This window comes from Gnatocerus cornutus, chromosome 7 (assembly GCF_029298725.1).
Source record: "Gnatocerus cornutus isolate USDA-ARS CGAHR chromosome 7, icGnaCorn1.1, whole genome shotgun sequence".
In the NCBI taxonomy this organism is placed as follows: domain Eukaryota; kingdom Metazoa; phylum Arthropoda; class Insecta; order Coleoptera; family Tenebrionidae; genus Gnatocerus; species Gnatocerus cornutus.
Genome location: NC_142239.1, coordinates 12,307,926 through 12,328,771, shown reverse-complemented (window position 1 = coordinate 12,328,771; position 20,846 = coordinate 12,307,926). Strand labels below are relative to the sequence as shown.

General features: G+C 36.4%; 1 protein-coding gene across 1 annotated transcript in view; it reads left to right on the top strand.

Annotated features, from left to right (window-relative positions):
• Nucleotides 1-1,136: 1,136 nt before the first annotated feature.
• Pgant9 (polypeptide N-acetylgalactosaminyltransferase 9) overlaps nucleotides 1,137-20,846 on the top strand; it is a 62,532-nt gene continuing 42,822 nt past the window's right edge. The window contains 2 exon segments of the mRNA XM_088041095.1: nucleotides 1,137-1,191; nucleotides 14,186-14,738. Coding sequence (XP_087897221.1) covers nucleotides 14,444-14,738 — 295 coding nt within the window. The 5' untranslated portion in view covers nucleotides 1,137-1,191; nucleotides 14,186-14,443.

Genomic DNA, 20,846 nt, shown 5'->3' with positions numbered 1-20,846 from the left:
ACTTTTAGATTTCTTTTTTTGTTGTTTTGAATTAAAATTCGGCGTCATTGTTAAAAAAATTCTGCAAAGACTTTTGGATGACAGATTCTTTCTTCAAGCAAAGCCCCGCACAAACAAAAAATATAAAATTCATTTCCAGTGACATACGTTTAAGGTCTGTCTGTCTCTTTATGTTTTCGGGCAACGACTTTAAGCCGTAAGAAAAAGAAGTGACATTTCATTTGATATTTTCGCCGGTGTAGGTAAAACCAAAGACGATTTACGTAAATTTTGTTGATTTATTCCGTTATGTTTAGACATGTTATTAGTAAGCAATAAGAAGATCTTACTACACGTTCCGCGCAATGCATATTAATCTCCGACTGACGTCTATTAGCATAGAGACAACATACAGAGCTCATACAAATTTTCATTAGCTAATTGGAATGTGTCTCGGCTCGGTGATAAATCGATTAGTCCGAACTTTGTGCAAATGAATTCCTAGCGGCGCTTCTTTGCATGCGATTTTTCCGTCACCTCAGCCTATAATTTCCGCATGTTTCCAGCTGTATGAAAGTTTGTTTCGTAACATTTCGGCATGTAATTTTCCTGTAGTCTGGAAACAAATGCGTCCCTCGAGAATTTTTCTCGACTTTATCTTTAAGGTCAACCCAGTTACGGCTTTTCAAGAAGATTACAGCTTTAGTTTTTCCTTTATTTGCAAAGAAACCAGAGATTTATGTCTTCACATTTCGCCAAGTTCAGTAATGAGGGTTAAAAAGGTCGCAAAGCGCCACCTGATTTAGTCAAAGATGACCACTTCCACCCCCGTGGAGCCGCCCTTAACTGCGTCATTTTATTGTTTTAACAGCCCGATATAATCAAATCATCGGATTTTCCCCGAAACCCTTTTACTGTTATGCCCTTTTTTTATACGTGTCTCGTTTCCGCTTCCGGAAACACACACGCATACGGAGCTAATGTTTTCCACGGGGGAAAACGCACTTATGCTAATGGTTACGTGACTTATCCAGGCACGGATTAATGAGGAATCGATCCCTGAGGCGACTCCGGGGATTTCTACACTCCCGGAGTGTTCGGATGCGAATGTATCAATGACGACCTTGGAGATTTTATCGGTGAAAATAGCCGAAGACGAGCTAGTGTTGGATGAGGTGTTGTTGTGTGTGCGTCTGCTTGATTTGCTCTGTTGTAAGTCATCAGTTTTTTCAACCCCTAGCGGATTTAACACCCTTATATCTTACGAGGAAAACGAGATTTACACGCTCGGCGGATGAGAAGCGTGGGCGAAAGAAATTACGAAATTTCGGGGGCGGCGAACCGACGTCTACGACAAATTGTTGAATGTTACAAATAAACTTGTGGTGTGTTGTTTTCCGGGATTCGCTGAATAATGGCGCATCTGAAGATTTCAAGATGTTTGAAAGGTCAGCAAGTTTCGCTTCTTTTTTTCGACAAGAAAAAAGGTCTAAACTGACGATTTTACAAAAATTTTACTAATTTTAATTCTTAGAACCAATCTATCGCATTTCTAACATTTTTAATTTAATTTTGTAAGTCTGGTAATAATGAGTTGAACTGATACAATAATGAATTTTGAAGGAATTACTATTTTTGGCATGCTAATTAACTTTGCCAAATTTGAAAATTTTAGATCTAGAAATAGAAATTTTACAAAATTTAATGTTCAGACCCAATAAAACGTTTCTAGCATTATTAATTAAATCCCTTAACTCTAATAATTCAAATGACACATCAATAAATTTTGAAGGAATTACTACTTTCGGCATGTTTGTTATCATGGCCAAATTACAAAATTTTAGAAATAGAAGTAGAAATTTTACACATTTTAATGTTTAGAATCAATCCTAAATTTCCAACATTTTCAATTAAATTTTGTTAACTCTGATAATTCAACTGTGACAGTAATCAAATTTGGAGGAATTACTAGGTTCAGCTTGTTTATTAACTTTGCCAAATTTCAAAATTTTAGAACTAGAGATAGAAATTTTACGAATTTTAATTTTTAGAGCAAATTAAAAATTTCGAGCATATTCGATTAAATTTCATAACTCTGATAATTTAAATGGTACAACAATGAAATTTGAAGGAATTATTACTTTCAGCATGATTATTACCTCGGCCAACTTTTAAAATTTTAGAACTAGAAATAAAAATTTTACAAATTTAAATTTTTAGAGCGAATCCAAAATTTCGAATATTTTTAATTAAATTCCATACCTCTGTGAATTTAAATGGCACAACAATGAAATTTGGAGGAATTACTACTTTTGGCGTGCTTATTAGCTTGGTTAAATTTCAAAATTTTAGAACTAGAAATAGAAATTTTACGAATTTTAATGTTTCGAGCAAATTAAAAATTTCGAGCATATTCGATTAAATTTCATAACTCTGATGATTCAAATTGTACAACCATTACAACCATGAAATTTGGAGGAATCACTACTTTTGGCATGTTTATTAGCTTGGTTAAATTTCAAAATTTTAGAACCAGAAATAGAAATTTTACAAATTTTAATTTTTAGAGCAATTCAAAAAGTTCTAGCATATTTGAAAAAATTCCATAACTCTGATAATTCAAATGGTACAACAATGAAATTTAAAGAAATTATTGCTTTCGGCATGCTTATTACCTCGGCTAAATTTCAAAAGTTTTGAACTGGAAATAGAAGTTTTACAAATTTTAATTCTTGGAGCTAATCCAAGAAAATATTCTTATCAATAGGATTAGCCCAAAATGACAAAAATGCCAATAATAGGTCAATGTTTTAAAAGTCTATTAGCAAAATCATTCATTCTGGTGTCAATAACTCAATCCAATAATATCATTATCCACTTGAGTTTAAGTCAACTGTTTGTAGATAAGATAAGAATATCGTTCAATTAAGTATATACACAATAAATCAAAAGTTCAGCAATTCCAATTTAGTTAGTTAAACTGCGAGAACTGTGAGCCAGTGAGCTAAAAAGTAGTTAAAAAAGCTCGTTTTGTGCCCACAATGGCTCATTATTACCTTTTTTCGCAGCTCGTAAAAGTGAACAGTAAATTAAAGCCGGGAATTTATGTCACATAACCTATCGACAGTAATCTATATTCACCGCAGTTTCTAGGAAATTTATTAATCACGTTTAATGGATCGTTTAGCTGCTCCCGCGCATAAAATCTTCCTATTTAAAATAAAAAAAATACCGTTCGATTTACAGATCCGACAATATTAATCCCCGAAATCCGGAGATAACTCCTAATTTATGACACTTGATTCTCCCGGAAAAACTCCAGAGGAATTTTTCTTTTGTATTGGATAATTAGATCCGACTACTAAAACTTTAAGTGCGCTAATAAAACCCATCGTAAATTCTCTAAATTAGCACGAGATGCATTTAGCGAATTATAAAATTCCCTTGAAACAACAGTTGTACCAGTTTACGAGTCTAAAGGAGTCCGAGAATTTTGCTTTGTCTGCTTGAACGGTGGGGAATCCATAAAAAATAACGTAATAAAACTCGAGATGCTTAATAATTGAATTATTTTAATCTGGCGAGATTGTTTTCCTTTCATGGGCTGATATCTAGGGGACGGGAAAGTGACGTTTATTTTTTTAGTCAAATTGACATCATTTGTATCTCTTCATCTTCGGTTTTCAGCTTCTTCTTTGTTTTTACCAACGCCAAGGGTGTACAAAATTTTGCTTCTTCTTAATAATAAAATTTCGAAGAATTACTACTTTTGGTATGCTTAATATCTCAAATTATAAAATTTTAGAACTGGAAATAGAAATTTTAAAACGAACAATTCAAAACTTCAAACCAGTATTTTTAATTAAATTCCGTAACTTTTATAATTCAAATGATACAATAATTATATTTGGAGGAATTACTTTTTTTTATATGTTTATTAACTTGGTCAAATTACAAAATTTTAGAAATAGAAATTTTACAAATTTTAATTCTTAGAGGGAATCCAAAATTTTCAGCATTTTCTATTAAATTTCGTAACTCTAATAACTAAACTGGTAAAGTAATGAAATTTGGAGGAATTACTACTTTTGGCATGTTTATTAACTCTGCTAAATTTGAAAATTGTAGAACTAGAAGTAAAAATTCTACAAATTTAAATTTCAAGAGCGAATCTAAAATTTCCAGTATTTTCAATTAAGTTCCGTAACTTTAATAATTAAAATGATACAATAGTGAAATTTGGAGGAGTTACTACTTTTGATATGATTAATAACTCTGTTAAATTTCAAGATTTTAAAACTAGAAATAAAAATTTTACAAAATTTTTAGAGCAAAATCTAAACTTTTAGTCTATTGTAAGTAACCAATGTTTTTAAATTTTCAAGATTTTTTAACGTTACTTTCGCGATTTCTGCTATTTAATACCATAAAGCACTTCCTCTTCCGTTCTCAGAGACGTAACGTCTTCCTCAGAGAATTAAAATTCATCATAATTAGTCCAACTCCCAGAAAAATCCTCCAGAGGAAAGAGCGCAACTCAACCAAAATTCCAAGAGGACATCTTTATCCGCGACCTTACCGAATTAATATGTAACATTAAACACGAATCCGATCTTTCAAATCGCCCTCAAATCCCGAAGGTCGCTGATGTAATCTCAAAGTAAGAGGAAAAGAAAAAAATCGGATGCAAAACAAGCAACAATAAAAAATCCGCGTCTGCGGTCGTCTCATTTCACGCCCCATTCGATTCCCGAACGGGTAAATTGACGTAATCTTCATTCTCCCCATTAAACCGCCTCCAAGGCCGCAGTGTGGATAATGAAAATAACTCATTTTGTCGAGGAGTCAATACTAAAATAAAATGGGTACGTGTCCACTCATTTAAAATTAATTAGCTTTTAGTTCAGTAGGTCGCGACCTTATCGAGCATCGAAAAAACGTAACCTTTGAATTCGATAATAATTGCATCTATGGAGATTTTTCCCATAGTTAGAGAGATGACACGTTACAAGAAATGTGATCATCACCCGGACTTCTCATCACGACCCTGCTCACCTTCAACGAAATTAAAAAGCGGCGCGCCGGTCGTTTCTTGGCGGAAAAGAAACCGAGATTTTTTCAAATCCGCGTCGTAATCATCACAACTGAATTAAACCGTTGTCAGGAACATAATTTGCTCCTCAACTCTTTAAAAATTAACAGATTCATTTAAACTTGACGAGGAAATATCTCTTCCCCATCTCTATAGCTTCCAAACTTTCTTTTCTCTCCGCTCTTTCATTAAAAATTTACCGGGGCGTCGGCGACGCATTAAAATCATACAAAGTTTCTCCGTTTTCTTTATTTTCCGAATGAGATTCTCGGGCCCAAAAACCGACAAAGCCCAAAAAATGTAATAAAGCCTCCATTAGTTCTGCGAAAAGTTGCTAATGAAAATTAGTTTCCACCAGCTTCGCAACGCCGCGATGAATTCTGGTGCATTTTTCTGGCTTTTTTATAAATAAAAAACGAGTTGGAATCGATTCGAAGGTTATTAACTTCAGAAATTGATCAGCACGAAACCGGTCGATCGGACGAAATATTCAGGCAAAATGGTAAGTTTGCTCTCTGGACGGGAAATTGAAATGAATACCGTCTTGAGTAAATTTAATTGAGTCGTTAAATTTAATTTTTACAGATAAACTGGGGAATTTAATTTGTTCTGGAAAGTGGGAAACATCAAAATATTGATTGCGAGTTTATGAGTTGACGAAACTTCGGGTACAATGCCGCCTTCGCATTTGCTAGAGAGCAGGATTTGAATAACGCTTTTTGGCATATTTCCTCGTTTATTTTATTTTCTTGTTGCATTCTTTAGATTTTCGGTACATATAACAAGTAAAGGAAGAAGAAGAAGTTAAAAGATGAAAAAAAGTAAAAATACTGAATTTCTTGGCTCGTCCTAACAACGAAATTTCTAAAATTGCGCGTCTAAGTTTGTAATTTCTCACACTTAAGACAGTCAGAAATGACTAAAAGGGTGAAAATCTGGAAGAGTCTATGAGGCATTAAGTCCTTAGAAGTCCCGGAAGATCCTGAGGACTTATAAAGGATATAAACAGCTCTTTGAAACTTTGACGAGCACTGAAAAGCCATCACGCTCAAATAATTCTGTCTGACCATTAGAAGCTATCTAGAAAAGCTGGAGAATTGAACGAATGTACAGAATACTAAAAATTAATTTTAAAATCGTTTAAAGAAATTAAAATAATTTGAAAAATTTAAATTAAAAAAATGTAAATTATTCTAAAATGTCAAATTAATAAAAAAAATCTGAAAAATGGAAACATATTCCGGCTAAATATTTTTTTATAAAAATATAAAAGAATTACCAGAAGGCATTTGAAACGGAAAATCAAAATTCTGAAATATTCTTATCAGATCCAAGCAATACAAAAAGATTCAAAGAATTTAAAAAATGTGAAAATGTCCTGAAGGATCCTAGCAAGAAGTTTCTTTAAAATTATCTTCTGACTCTGCAAAGTCCTGAAAAATCTCTAAATATCCTGAAGGATGCTGGTGCTTCATAATTCTGGAAACTTCAAAGAATTCAAAGCATCGAGCAGACTCAAGAAATACAAAAACTCAAAAAATCTAAAGAAAGTTGAGGGCGCCAAAAACAGAAATGAGACATTAAGGGCCGCTTTACACAATAATATAGTTGAAAGTAAATTAATCTTGTACCAAATTTAACGATTTCTGACATTTGGTTGGCGGGAAAACAATCACGTGTCACTTGAACACAATGTTAGGTAGTTAACTTTTCTTCTAAAGGTCGGTTTACACAATATTTTAATTGAAACAAAGTTAGTCTCGCACCTAATTTGAAAATTTTTGACATTTGATTGGCGGAAAACGATCACATGTCACTCTAACACGATGTTAAAATATTTCATCGAAATTAAAGATTTATTTAAACTCTGTAACCCTAGCCTAAGGATCTAAAGGGCCGTTTTTCACAATAATTTTATTGAAATTAAGTCAATCTTGCACAAAATTTGACGATTTCTGACATTTGATTGCCGGAAAAACGATCACATGTCATTTTAACACAATGTTATGGAGTTAATTTAGCTTCTAAAGGCATGTTTATATTTTAATTGAAATAAAATTAATCCCACATCTAATTTGAAGATTTTAGGCATTTGATTGGCGTAAAACGATCACATGTTTATTCTAACAATGTAAAAATAAATATTTCATCCAAATTAAAGATTTAACAGTCTTTTATATTTTTTGCAGGAATTTAAACTCTGTAAACCGGGCTTAACTGTTCAAAAGATGGCTTTACACAACAATTTTATTGAAACTTAGTAAATTTCGCAGTTATTTTGACGATTAGACATTCGATTGGCGGAAAAACGGTCACATTTCACTTTAAGACAACGTCAGGTATTTAATCAAAATTAAAGATTTTATTTAGCTTCTAAAAGCCGATTTACACAACATTTTAATCGAAATAAAGTTAACATTTTTTATATTTGATTGGTCGAAAACAATCACATGTTAAAATATGTTGTCGAAATTAAATATTTATTTTTTTCCACTTGGTAAATCGGCCCTAAAGATCCAAACAGCCGTTTTACACAATAATTTTATTGAAATGAATTATTAACATTTGGTTAGAGGAAAAACGGTCACGTGTTACTTCAACACAACGTTAAGTATTTATTTCAAAGTAAAGATTTAATTTAGCTCTTTTAAACCGGACCTAAAAGTGTCGAAAATGCAAACTAGAAGAATTCGAGTCTCATAAAAACTAACTAATAACTTCGAGATTTAGAGCCGTTTTAATAAAATTGGAACTTTTTATCCTCAAAATGAGATTTTGTAATTGACCACTTTTAATAAATAAAATTAAAAATAAATCTCATTGTTTTAGCCGTATTTTAAAGAATTCTGGCGAATTTTTGTCCTGACTTGTCCGAGAACTTGCTGAGAGTGTTTTAAACAGAGGATTTTAAAAATTAAAATTTGGAAGGACTTCCAATCAATGTGAACGCAAGTTAATATGTACTTTGTGGATTTAGAGTTGCAGACACTCCCATGAAGCAGTCTGGGTCACCGTCATTGCAATCACCCCCCAGACAGATCACGACATACTTCAATTCCATTTTATGATCTTGCTGAGCGATTCTATTACATCGTCGCGAAATAAAACCGGAATAAATTTCAAACAAAATATTACATTTCATGTTTATATAAAATATCAATAAATTGATTGATATTGTGTTCGCATTTCCCCAATAATTGAGTATAAAAATTAAATGTAGAGGCTCAGTTTTAATTTCGTTCAGTAATTGTTTTAAAATCTCCAATATTCATTGATTTCCACTCAGTGAATTTATTTACTCTCCTCCCAATTATTATTTCCACGTTTTGCTCCCACGTTATAACAATAGCAAATGGTTGACTTTTCCGGATTATCCGAAAATCTCGCTCGACTTGTCCGTCTCTAAATCAATTCCGCATCGCCTCCCAACCTTTTCCAATAAACATATCAAAAATCCCGTCATCACCAATTTCCTCAATTCCGTGCACGTCTTTACATCCATGACACTTCCATATTTCACATTTACCGCATAATGACGTCATTTATCAAACGCTATGTCCATCCAGTCTTTTTGTGCTACGATAAATAATATTTAGAGTGTGCTTCTCTCGGTATCCATTGTGTTTACGAAACCCGGAACAACCCATAGTCGGAACCTCCGGGAGGATGATGGATGGGTGGAACGGCACGCCACTGACTTGTTGGACTTGTTATACATAAGCAGGCAACAATTTGATTTCGAATCAAGTGAATAATGTCTGGGCGATTTTTCCTTTTTCGAGCGTGCATTATCTCCCTGGAGGGCGCTTTGTCAAGTCCGGAGTCCGGGCTCCGGAATCACGTCCTTGGGCTATTAATCATCATCAATTTGTTGGTTGGAGAGTGTTTTTAGTTATCTCCGAGGATTGTTTTGTTATAATTTAATTTGCAGAGAGGTCTTCTGGGTCTGCACATTTTTGACCAGAACTCTTTCTGCAATAAATACATCACCGGAATTGAATTGTTTCTCTGGAACATTCCCATTTATGTAACAACTTAATACAAATACCTCACAACAGAATTTAGTACCCGCTAAATGTGCAATGCACCAGAAGTTCCATTTCAAAATGATCGGATATTCAGTGCAATGTGCATGTCATTGCAGTAACCTACCCTAACAAGAGTGCATTATAAATTTTGAATGCAATTATTTAGTGACCGTACGTTAAAGACGACCACGACTAAACTAGAACATTGTTGTGAATAATGTGTTTTGTTGTTGCTAAAATAATTATAATGGAAGCATAACCATTTTGTGCAAACTTCGCTTTAATCATTGTTCTGGTAAATGGACTTAACTAGATATTTACGATTTGAATAAAGTTAATTTATCTGATGTAACGAAACTATTAAGTTGGGCGATAAATTTTCGAGAATGGGCTCTGTATTAGAAACTTGGCAATTCCACACAAGTGGAATTCGATGAGAAAACTTATAAACGCATGTCAGGATTTGATATTTAACTTCAACGTCGAATTGATCGCTTTTTTAATTGAACACGCGGTATACATAATGTTGGAGTAATATCGAAACTTGTTAGCAAACATTGTCGTCTTAATATTTCAGTTATCTTAACAGTTCTGTTGGCAATATAACCGGAAATATGTTCGAGCATTCCGGACAGTCTCGACCTAGATTGCTGGTCGAAATAGAAGTGCAACAAATGTCTCGATAAACGAATATGCGGAGAATGGAAAATCAATGGTTTCAGAGTAAATCGTTTTTTTAAGTGGTAGAGGTTTATATTTTGTTTTATTTACATAAATTTTACTCACAAACGAAAAAGAATCTGCACAAAGAAAAATGACTTAAAGAGAATTTAGAGAAAATATAAAGAGAATTTGTAAGAATTCAGAGAATCTAAGTAATATAAGAAAGAATTTGGAGAATTTAAGAAAAATTTTACGAATATAAGAAGAATCTAAGGAAATTTTAAAAACTGTTAAAGAGAATTCGGAAAATATGAAGATCTTAAATATCCAAGGAGAATCTAGAAAGTTTAAACAGAATCTAAGGAGGATAACAAGAAAATAGAATAATTCAAAAAGAATTTAGTGAGTCTAAAAAAATTAAAGAGAATTACAAAAATGTAAACATAATTTGAAGATAATAAGAAAATCTACATATAAAAAAATATTTGAAAAGATAAACAGGAAATATCGAAATAAAATATAGAAACTTTAAACTAATTGTAAGACAAAATTATTTATTTATTATTAGGATTTTGAAAAACCTAAAGAACTCTAAAGAAAATTTAGGAATTTTATAAATATTAAGTGATTTTAAAGTCTAAAGGGATTTTAAAGAATTTATAAAATCTCAAAATCAAAGAGCGTTGGTAGATCTTAGAGAATTCATGAATATAAAATATAAAAATAATGAATTTATGGGAATTCTCGAGAATATAAAAAAAATAAAAAAATTAAATTAGCTTGTAGAGAAACTAGAGAGTATCTAAAATTAATCTGTAAAATAAAGTAGAAACTTAAATCTAAATAAAAACAATAGAATAGCAGGCAAAGAGAATCAAATACAAAAAATTCAAGTCTTTCAAAAATTATCTAACAAAAACTGAAGAAAATTTATATTAATATTTAGAAAATTAAAGCATGAACGTTAGGGATTTTTAGAAAAGTTTAAAGAGTTAATTAAATTAAAATAGATCGATAACTGTATAGAATATAAAGAAAATCTAAATGAGAATTCAGATAGAATTGATAAAGCTTCTAGAAATTCTAAAGAAGAAAATTGCAGACAATTTAGGCATTCTAAGAAAAAAATCTTAAACGAAATCAAAAGGATGTAGAAAGGATTTAAAAAAAAGTCTAGAAAATTCGATGATAAATAAAGTAAAGTCTAAATACAGGGTGATGAAAAAAAGGCACCCTTAATAGAAGTGCCATGTTCTTCTGTTAAACCATCTCAGAAATCAAAGCAAAATTTATCTAAATCTATTCGTTTTTACAATATGAATTTTTTTCAAAGGGAAAATTGGCCATGCTGCTAAACACTTCCTAATAAAATTTTATATTTAGCAGTTTTCGTAACTAAGCATGATTAGGAGTGGACTGTTGTTACGAAGATAATAATCAACATCACTTTTTGGGTTTTTTAATGGGAATCTTCAACCATCTACACTCTTTTCGCTCATGTGCTTCAAAGCTTTACATCGAAAAATTTTCTAAAAAGTTAAGAAATGGTATTTTAAAAGTTTAAGGTTTTTGGTTTAAAGCACTTTTTTCTTTTTTCGGATACTGAATATCATTAACTGTAAAAAATCGAATCTCCAACAATGAAATTGTTATGCAAATAAAGTTTGATTGTTTAAAAAAGAAAACTTGAATCTTAGTTAAAAAAGCACAAATTTTATTTTGGTTTTCAATTTTGTGTTTTGGAAAGAAAATTAGCTGCAACATGATTGGTAGCGGGCGCTTTTTTTATCTTCCTGTATAGAAATCCTAAACAGAATGAAAAAGCAAAGAAAATCCAAGAAGAATAGACTAAAACTGTAGGGAATTTAAGGAAAAATCTAAAGAGACAGAAGGCGACTTACGAGAATTTATCTACATTCTAGAGAAAGAAAATCAATATTAAGTCTAAGGACAATCTAAACAATTAATAGAATTTGGGGAGAATCCGAAGAAAATCTAGAGCATCTAAAAAGAAACGAACTGAGGATGTAGAGAAAATAGGGAGGAGAATCTAAAACTGTTGATCTAAAAGGAACAAGAAACGAAACAAGAAACAAGAAAGAAAAACAATAAGAAAATCTAGAGAATTTAAAAAATGTTCAATTTCAATGTGGCATCTTTTAAATTTTCGAATAGTACTTTGTAAAAACCATGATTTTCTAACTGGTGACAGATTTCGTTTATACTTTTTGCGTTGTGGTTGTTCGAAAAGATCTCGTGCAGGGCTTCTTTTTCGACTACAGATTTTGTCACCTGGTTCAGTGGTTGGGTTATCGTTTACAGTAACTTCTTAAGTACTTCTTTCTTGAATTTTTGACACACAATCATCTAGAAAAAATGATTGTGAGTAGTTTTGAACTTACATTACATAAAAGAGTACCGAAGGGAATTAATTGACTGGGAACTGCTGAATTTAAAAGCCTTCCGTTTGTTCCAAATTCGGAAAAAGTAAAATGTCGTGAACAGTGTGCTGCATGAACACTTTGCCTGAATCTAAAGCTTCTAAATTTCTGTTGCCTGTTCTCTTCACCCATTCTTTAAACCTCTCATAATATTTGCCAGGATTTGGAAATCGGTGGAATTTAGGGCCAGGTTTGAAACACGTTTGAACACTGCACAGCTTCATATGATTACTTTTTGTGAAAAAACTTGTGATGCAATGACAATTTTTTACTAAGTGGTAACTTAGAATAATCTATTAATTCATTGTACTATATTTTATTGCTAGGTTTCAATTTAAAATTTTAAAATTTCGATGGGAAGGCCATCTATTGTCTTGAGTGAGGTGCAAACAAGGAAAAAACCACAAAAAAACAGTGACTTGGCATTCTATTTACTATTTTTTCTATAATTTGATTCAAGACCGACTCTATCCGTATAAGAGGCCTGTTCGCTCCCTATTAAAACGGGTTCCCGTCTAGCAAACCATGGACGTGCGAATTGTGGCGTCACCTACCTGCTAATTCGAATAACTGAATTGTCAAATCTCCGCTGTCAATCATTTTCCGAATCGTAATTCATCGTTTTGGTGTCTTTAAGTTCCTCTTTTTGTCTTCGTTACTTCGTGTTCAGGACTCCACTTGACCCTGATGCCGCAGTTTAGAAGAAACGGTGGGTGCTGTGCCGTGTGCGTCTCGTTCTTTTTCATTTAGGGGGGTTGTTGATCGAGTACCTCGCCTTTTTTTCACTTTGGCTAACGCGGTTTTAACTACTGAGACCGAATTTCTTTGATCTCCATGGCATAGCATCACCCGACTACCTTCCACGGATTGTTTCTTATTAAACTGTATCACTTTGTGGAACGCTTGCGCTTTATTGTAGAAAATCTCATGTATCCGTCGATTACTACCCCAAAATCCTCGCGGAGTCTCGCGCAGGGAGTTCTGTTGGTACTTCCGCACCGATAAGGGCTGTCAGACTTTCTCTTCGAACCCGCTTCACGCGCCTGGCGTAGAGAGTCATCATGCGTTCCCAATATTAGCGTAAAAGTGCCTATTTTCGATAAACAGTGTAACTACTGGCGTAATTGACAAATCAACATAACCTATTTGTCTCGTTAGTGACAACGACTGTCCCAGTAGTAGTGGAAAATTTCACAAGACGGCGCCACAATCCGCACTTTTTGACAGGAACTTTTAAAAGGCCCGAGCGAACAGGCCTCTTAAGGATATAGTCGGCCTTGATTTGATTTTGATTTTAAAAGCGAAAAAACAACTTAAATAACGTAATAAATAATACTTTGGTGTAAAGTCTATCTGTCTACTCTCCTGTGTAAACTTTCGAAAGTTCTTGGGTGTAAATCAGGCTTTTAATTCTTTGGGGACACAATAAGGGAAAAAAAATTGAATGTAGCAATTTTTAAGGTTAACACGTTGTTAAAGTTGCGATGTACATAATCATCTCTAATTAAAATTAATAAATTAATCAAAAATTTGTTCCATAGTAGAGATTTGAATAATTTTTGCAAACTGGTGCATCAAGGTCAAACGCTTGCTGCCAACTGGTACCGGTAAAAATTACTAGGGTAAACATTTAAAAAATAAATCAGAGATGCCATGACTTTCGAAATGTCATTCCAAATGTCAGTTTTAAATTGTTCAGTGCCACCAAATTATGAAACAACGATTGATAAATCATTGAAACAGTAGCGGTAAGAATAATATTTATTTAGTAATGACCGATAAAACTCGGAAATAAATAAAACCCGGCAAACGTATTACAAGAGATTATCTTGACTTTATCGAACCTCGAATCTCATTTCGTATTGATTTTTCATTTCGCTGAAGTGCTTTCAATTTTGAAATCAGCGCTCTTGCATCATTTTTTTCTATGCTATTATCTAGTGAGACCTTGTCACATTTTGACACTTTCATTTTTGTTCCAGGAATGGATCCAGCTCGAATCACATATCACAACAGCAACCTCATCCATAATCAAATAGGAAAAAGCGAATTATGTTGATCCTGTCGTCACCGTTCTGTGATAAAACTCGTTATCATTTAGACCCAGTGCTATCTCTCTGACAAAATGTTAATCCGAAAGTGTAGATAAGAAGATAAAGACGTGGAACAGTGCGTGTGTGCGCGTGTGTTGAACCTCCCTCCGCCTCGAACCGAAAGCACGTTGTCTCAAACGTCTGAAGATGGGTCTCTTGTGGAGGAAACGTTCGTTCTTGTTGAAACTGATAGTGGTAGTGGGTACGGCGTGGTTCACGATAGCTTTCCTGCTCTACAACGACGATCGAAACGCGAATAGAATAGCGGTGCCTTTAGACCCCGCCAACTATCAACCGGAAGCACTGCCGCGAGTGTTGCCGTTCAAACGGGAGCCGTCGCCGCCCCCGCCGAAAGTCGAAGAGGACCGCCAGGTGCTGCTGCCGCCTGTCAGCGACGCCGGTGAGATGGGCAAGCCCGTCATCCTCCCAGCAAACTTGACAGGTAAAAAAATAAGTGCCGGTACTGATAAGCGCGATAAAATTAGTACGACTCGGATCGGAAAACTGGCGTTCCCGCGCCGCCCCCAGGGAGGTGTCTTACATTTTACCGAGGGTATACACAGATAATGGTGTTGTGAAAATTGCGTAAAACTCCAGGGACGTCAGGGATGATGCGATGCAGCCGATACGGAGGCCGACCTGGATGCCTTCGAATTCCCATGCGGCGGTTTCTATCCGGGACCTTGCCAATCCCGGCCACGTCACGGGAAAATAAAAACTCCGGGAGAAACGAGATGTGTTTACTTCGAGTCGTTACGCCACCTTAGCCAATCTCATCCCTTGAATTAACCGATCGCCTCCAATTCTTTATGTGAAATGGAACGGGGTGGATGGGGGCGTATTGACAAACGAGGCGGGGGAAAAATTGCGATAAATTAGAAAAGTTTGTAGCGTTCTTTAATTATTTGGTTTTAACAGCTCCTAAAGGATCGCGTCTGTTCTTTATTTTTAATTGAACGATTAACGGAACGGGCCATTAGGAAACTCGTGAATTTATTATAGAGGCATAAATGGAATTGGCAGGAATGAATAAATAAAATTTCCGCTGATCGTTCATTAATAATTGATTTTTAAAGTACTAGTGGCGACCACCTAAACAATTTGTGCCGCTGCGAAAAAGAAAAAAAACGGGACTTCAGTGGGAATCGAACCCGGGACCTGCTTTGGAGGCCCGATTTATTAACGCGCGAGCGTAGTGAACTCTTATTGCACGATTTTGTACGATTTTAAACTGTCATTTTATTGTAGAATTGCCCTCTGATTCTGAATCCGAAGCCCGTTTTGCTCCATCAGGTCAGGACTCAAAGATATTTGTAAAATTATTTTTTTAATATTTAATATTTTTAGTTGAAAATATAAATCAGAAAAATCGAAAAAAATAGAAACTTTAAACTAATTGTAAAACGAAATTATTTATTTATTTATTTATTTATTATTAGAATCTTGAAAATTCAACGAGAATCGAAATTCAATGCAAATTTGAAGAAAATTCAATAAATTTGCCACAGACTATAAAAATATAGGACATTCAGAGAAAATTTACAAAATTTAGACAGTTTTGGAGGAAATATGTAGAATATCTACAGCCTAATGAAAATTAGAAAAATTTAAGAATATAAAGTGTATTCAAAGTCTAAAGGAATTTAAATTGTAGAATCTTAGAGAATTCATGAATATAATTTATTTCATGGAGATTAAAGCTTTTAAAGAAACTAAATATTTTATGAAAATATAAGAAACTAAAGAAAAATAACTAAATATTTATGACAATACGTCTGAAAATGCATTGAAAATTCAGAGGTTGTCTAAAAAATTTAAACAGACTCGAGAATAGAAAAAAAAATTAAAAAATAAAATTAGCATGTAGAGAAACTAGAGAGTATCTAAAATTAATCTGTAAAAGGAAGTAGAAACTTAAATCTATGAAAAATCAATAGAAAATCTGGCAAAGAGAATCAAATATTAAAAATTTAATTCTTCCCAAAATTATCTAAAAAGATGTAAAGAAAATGTATTGTTACGAGAAGATTCTGGAAGCTTCGAGCGCCAGCGCTGGAATGTTCCGTGCGTTTCGAGAATCGCCGTTTCTAGAAGGTCGCTGAGTCATAGGCGGAACTCCCGAATATTCTCGCAGCGCTCCAGCATTAGGCTAGTAGTAGGGGAATATCTGTATATAGGGGAGTAGCGATAGGATTGTACATAGTCTAGTATTTGGAAGTCTTGTAAAGTGAATAATTGTGAAGTACGAGAGTGTTCATAGTGTACAATAAAATTGTTATTGTTACTAGCGAGACGTTTGATTTTTCGGCCAACGCGACAACTGGTGTCAGAAAGTGGGATCCCGCCCAGTCTTGTGATCGAGAAAATTCTGGAATTTTCGATCGGAAAATTCGTGACATTACCGGACTGTGACATTGTTACTTGATTGTGGACAATTTTTATGCCTGTTCAAACCAGACAGCAGGCCGCAGAAATGGAGGGGCTACAAGAATTGATGACCACTATGATGGCAAAATTGGAGACAAATTTAGAAGAAAGAAGACAAAGAGAAAAACTGGAAGAAGAAGAAAGAAGACAAAGAGAAAAACTGGAAGAAAAAGAAAGAAGACAAAAAGAAAAATTAGAGGAAGAAGAAAGAAGACAAACAGAGAATGCAGCAATCCTGAACCAGCTTAAAGACATGGAACAAAACATGAACGGAACCATTATGGTTAAGGTCGATGAAATTCAAAAAGAGGTAGAAGAGTGCCTAGTAGGCGTTAAGGAGGAACTACTAGGCGTCAGAGAAGAAGTAGAAGAGTGCATAGGAGGCGTCAAGGAGGAACTACGAGGAGTCAAAGAAGAGGTTACAGAGCGGCTAGAAGGCGTTGAGGGAGAACTACAAGGCGTCAAAGAAGAAGTTAAAGATCTGGAGCGATTTAAACAGCACATGGAAAATGAGTTGCTTCGCTTAAGGCGTCAAGTTCCATATAGGACCGGCCTGACCACAACGAAAGAAATGAAACCCCCGACTTACGATGGGTCGACCTCACTGGACAATTACAAGCTGCAATTTGAAGTGGCGGCCAAACAAAATGGATGGTCGGAAGAAGAAAAATCCTCATTTCTGATAGTTTCCTTGAGAGGGGCGGCTCTGGACCTGCTAGAAACAATTCCAGGTCGAGACAAAGAGCGGTACGACCAGCTGATGGCAGCATTAGAGGCCAGATTTGGAAACCAACACCTCCAGCAAGTATACGTCTCAGAGCTCAAGACGCGGCGGCAGAGAATTGGAGAGTCTCTGCAAGAATTTGAGGCAAGTGTCAAGCGCCTTGTTTTGCTCGCCTACCCTTCGGCTCCGGCGAATTTTGTGGAACAACTAGCTGTGGATACGTTCCTGCAAGGGATTCGAGATCCAGAAATACAAAGAACGGTCCGACTGGGCAGCTATCACTCCGCAAAAGAAGCTCTGGTGCGCGCTCTTGAGGTGGAAGCCGTTTTCAAGAGCTCTGTGAACGTCCCCGACTACCGACGAATTCGGGGTGTGGGTATTGACGAAGAAGAGGCAACACCTACCGCTTTCGTTACGAAAGCCGAGCTAAACGACATCCTCAAGGAAAACAGGGAGCTACGGATGGCAATGAAGCAGCGAACTAGCCAGACCTGCTATCGTTGCGGAAAACCAGGCCATTTTAAACGTGACTGTAGGGTTGTTCTTAGGAACGACCAGAACGGTCCCCAGTCACGTCCTCAGCAGTCGGAAAACTAAAGCCCAGCAGTGTCAAGGGGCACACACTGGCTGGGGAGAGCACAAGCCCCAAAGTTATTTCCGTTATGCGTTTGAAGAGAAATTTTGAGAGTTTGATAATTGAAGGAAGTGTGAATGGGAGAAAAGTGAAGATGACGGTCGACACCGGAGCCATGGTTTCCCTCGTGAGGAAGGACATGTTGGACAACAGGACATCTCTGGAAACAACGAGTGCTATTTTAAAAACAGTCACGGGAGATGTCGCCACAGTAAGTGCCGAGGCAGAGGTCACGGTCCAGTTGGGAGGTATGAAGTTTCGGCATCGGGTGCTGGTGGCAGGAATTGAGGATGAGATGATCCTGGGAATGGATGTTATTGGACGACATGGGATTTCCTTTAATCACAACGAGAAGATCCTCAAGATTGGAACCGAAAGCTTTGTGTTATCGACCCCAGAAGTAAAAGAAGATGGAGTGAAAGCGTTCGCCTGTGAAAATACTTGTGTGGATGGGAACAGCGAGAAAGTGATAAGTGTGCGTTTAGGAAGTAACTTTGGGAGCTGCGTTGGAATGATTGAACCGACCAGGGACATGACAAAACCAATTCTTGTTGGAAAGACACTAGTAAAAGTGACGAAAGAAATACCTGTGCGGGTGGCGAATATCAACCCTACTCCAGTCACGATCAAGAAGGGCGATCTAGTTGCTGTGTGTGTTCCGATCTCCAGAATAAGTGACGCACAGCCATCAAAGGAAAACGTGAAGACCGTGAGAAAGTTAAAGCTGGAGGTAGACACGAGTGACCTTTCTGAAGAAGAGGCCCTTAAAGCACAGGCTTTCATCAAGAAGAATAAGGACGTGTTCGCCGTTGAGAATGAACCATTAGGAAGAACGAACATCGTTCAACACAGAATCAATACGGGCGACCATCAACCCATCAGACAGGCACCGAGAAGGTTACCGTGGGCGAAGCAAGAGCAGGCCGAACAGTTGGTAAAATCCATGCAAGAAGAAGGAATTATTGAAGAATCCAACAGTCCTTGGTCTTCGCCGGTTGTGCTCGTAACCAAGAAAGACGGTAGTACAAGATTCTGTGTGGATTACCGAAAACTCAACGATGTTACCAAGAAAGACAGTTTTCCATTACCCCGGATTGACGACACTCTCACAACTCTGTCAGGGTCGACGTGGTTCTCAACCCTAGACCTGAAGAGTGGTTATTGGCAAGTGGGACTTCATCCCGAAGACAAGGAGAAGACAGCGTTTTCCACGGGAAGTGGCCTGTACCACTTTACGGTTATGCCTTTTGGGCTTTGCAACGCACCCGCTACATTCGAAAGACTAATGGAATGTGTGTTGCGTGGATTGACGTGGAAAACTTGTCTGGTTTATTTAGACGACGTTATGGTCATGGGTAAAAACTTCGATGAACACCTGAAGAACCTTCAAGAAGTGGTAGACCGGTTTAGGGGTGCCAATTTGAAACTTAATCCGAAAAAGTGCCATCTATTTCGGAAGAAAGTGGAGTTTCTGGGGCATACGGTGTCATCTGAAGGAATCAAGACCTGCGAAGATAAGATTCAGGCGATTAAGGAATGGCCCAGACCCAAGGACAAGCACGATGTGAGAAGTTTTATTGGACTTTGCACGTATTATCGGCGGTTTGTAGAAGGTTTCGCCAACATTGCTGCACCTCTGCACAAACTAACGGAAGCAAAGGCATCATTCAACTGGACATCAGACTGCGAAAGCAGTTTCAAGCGACTGAAGTTAGCTTTGTGCACTAGCCCGATTTTGAGCTACCCCAGGACTCATGGAAAGTTCGTCTTGGACACAGATGCCAGTAACATCGGCATTGGAGCGGTGTTATCGCAGGTGCAGGATGGAGAAGAGAGAGTGATCGAGTACTACAGCAAAGTGTTGAGCAAGCAAGAGAGGAATTACTGCGCTACAAGAAAGGAATTGCTGGCCGTTGTAAAATCTGTAGAGCATTTCCACAAATACTTGTTTGGCCACGAGTTCTTGATAAGGACTGATCATGCTGCCCTCACGTGGTTACTACAGATGAAAGACGCCAAAGGACAAGTGGCTAGGTGGATTGAGCGGCTGCAGCAATACCACTTCAAAATCAAACATCGACCAGGAAAGCAACACAATAACGCTGATGCTCTCTCTAGAAGACCTTGCAAGGATTGCAAGCAGTGCGCGAAGATTGAAGGGCCATTGCCGATAAACAGGATGGTTATCGGTTGTGATGATGACTGGACTACGGAGAATCTTCGGAAGGATCAACAAGCAGACCAGGAAATTGGGCCACTGCTGGAGTGGAAAGAAACGGATAATGGAAGGCCGCGTTGGGAAGATGTCTCGGAAAAGAGTCCAGGATTGAAGGCGATGTGGGCGCAGTGGGACTCACTGCGAGTAGAAAATGGGGTACTGAAAAGGGCTTGGGAAAGCGCAGACGGGAAGAAAGTAATCTCCCAGTTACTAGTGCCCAAGAATAGAGTTCCCCAAGTACTCAAGGAGGTCCATGACGGAACATCAGGCGCTCACTTCGGAGTGAACAAAACCTTAAGTAAGATTAGGCAGCGGTATTACTGGGTTGGCTGCCGGGAAGATGTCGAACGATGGTGTAGGAGATGTTCAGTTTGTGGGGCGAGCAAGGGACCTCGAACGCGAACTAAAGGAGGCATGAAACAATACAACGTGGGAGCCCCGTTCGAGAGAATCGCTCTAGATGTGGCCGGGCCATTTCCAAAAACTGATGACGGCAACAAGTACATCTTGGTTGTGCAGGATTATTTCAGTAAATGGCCGGAAGCGT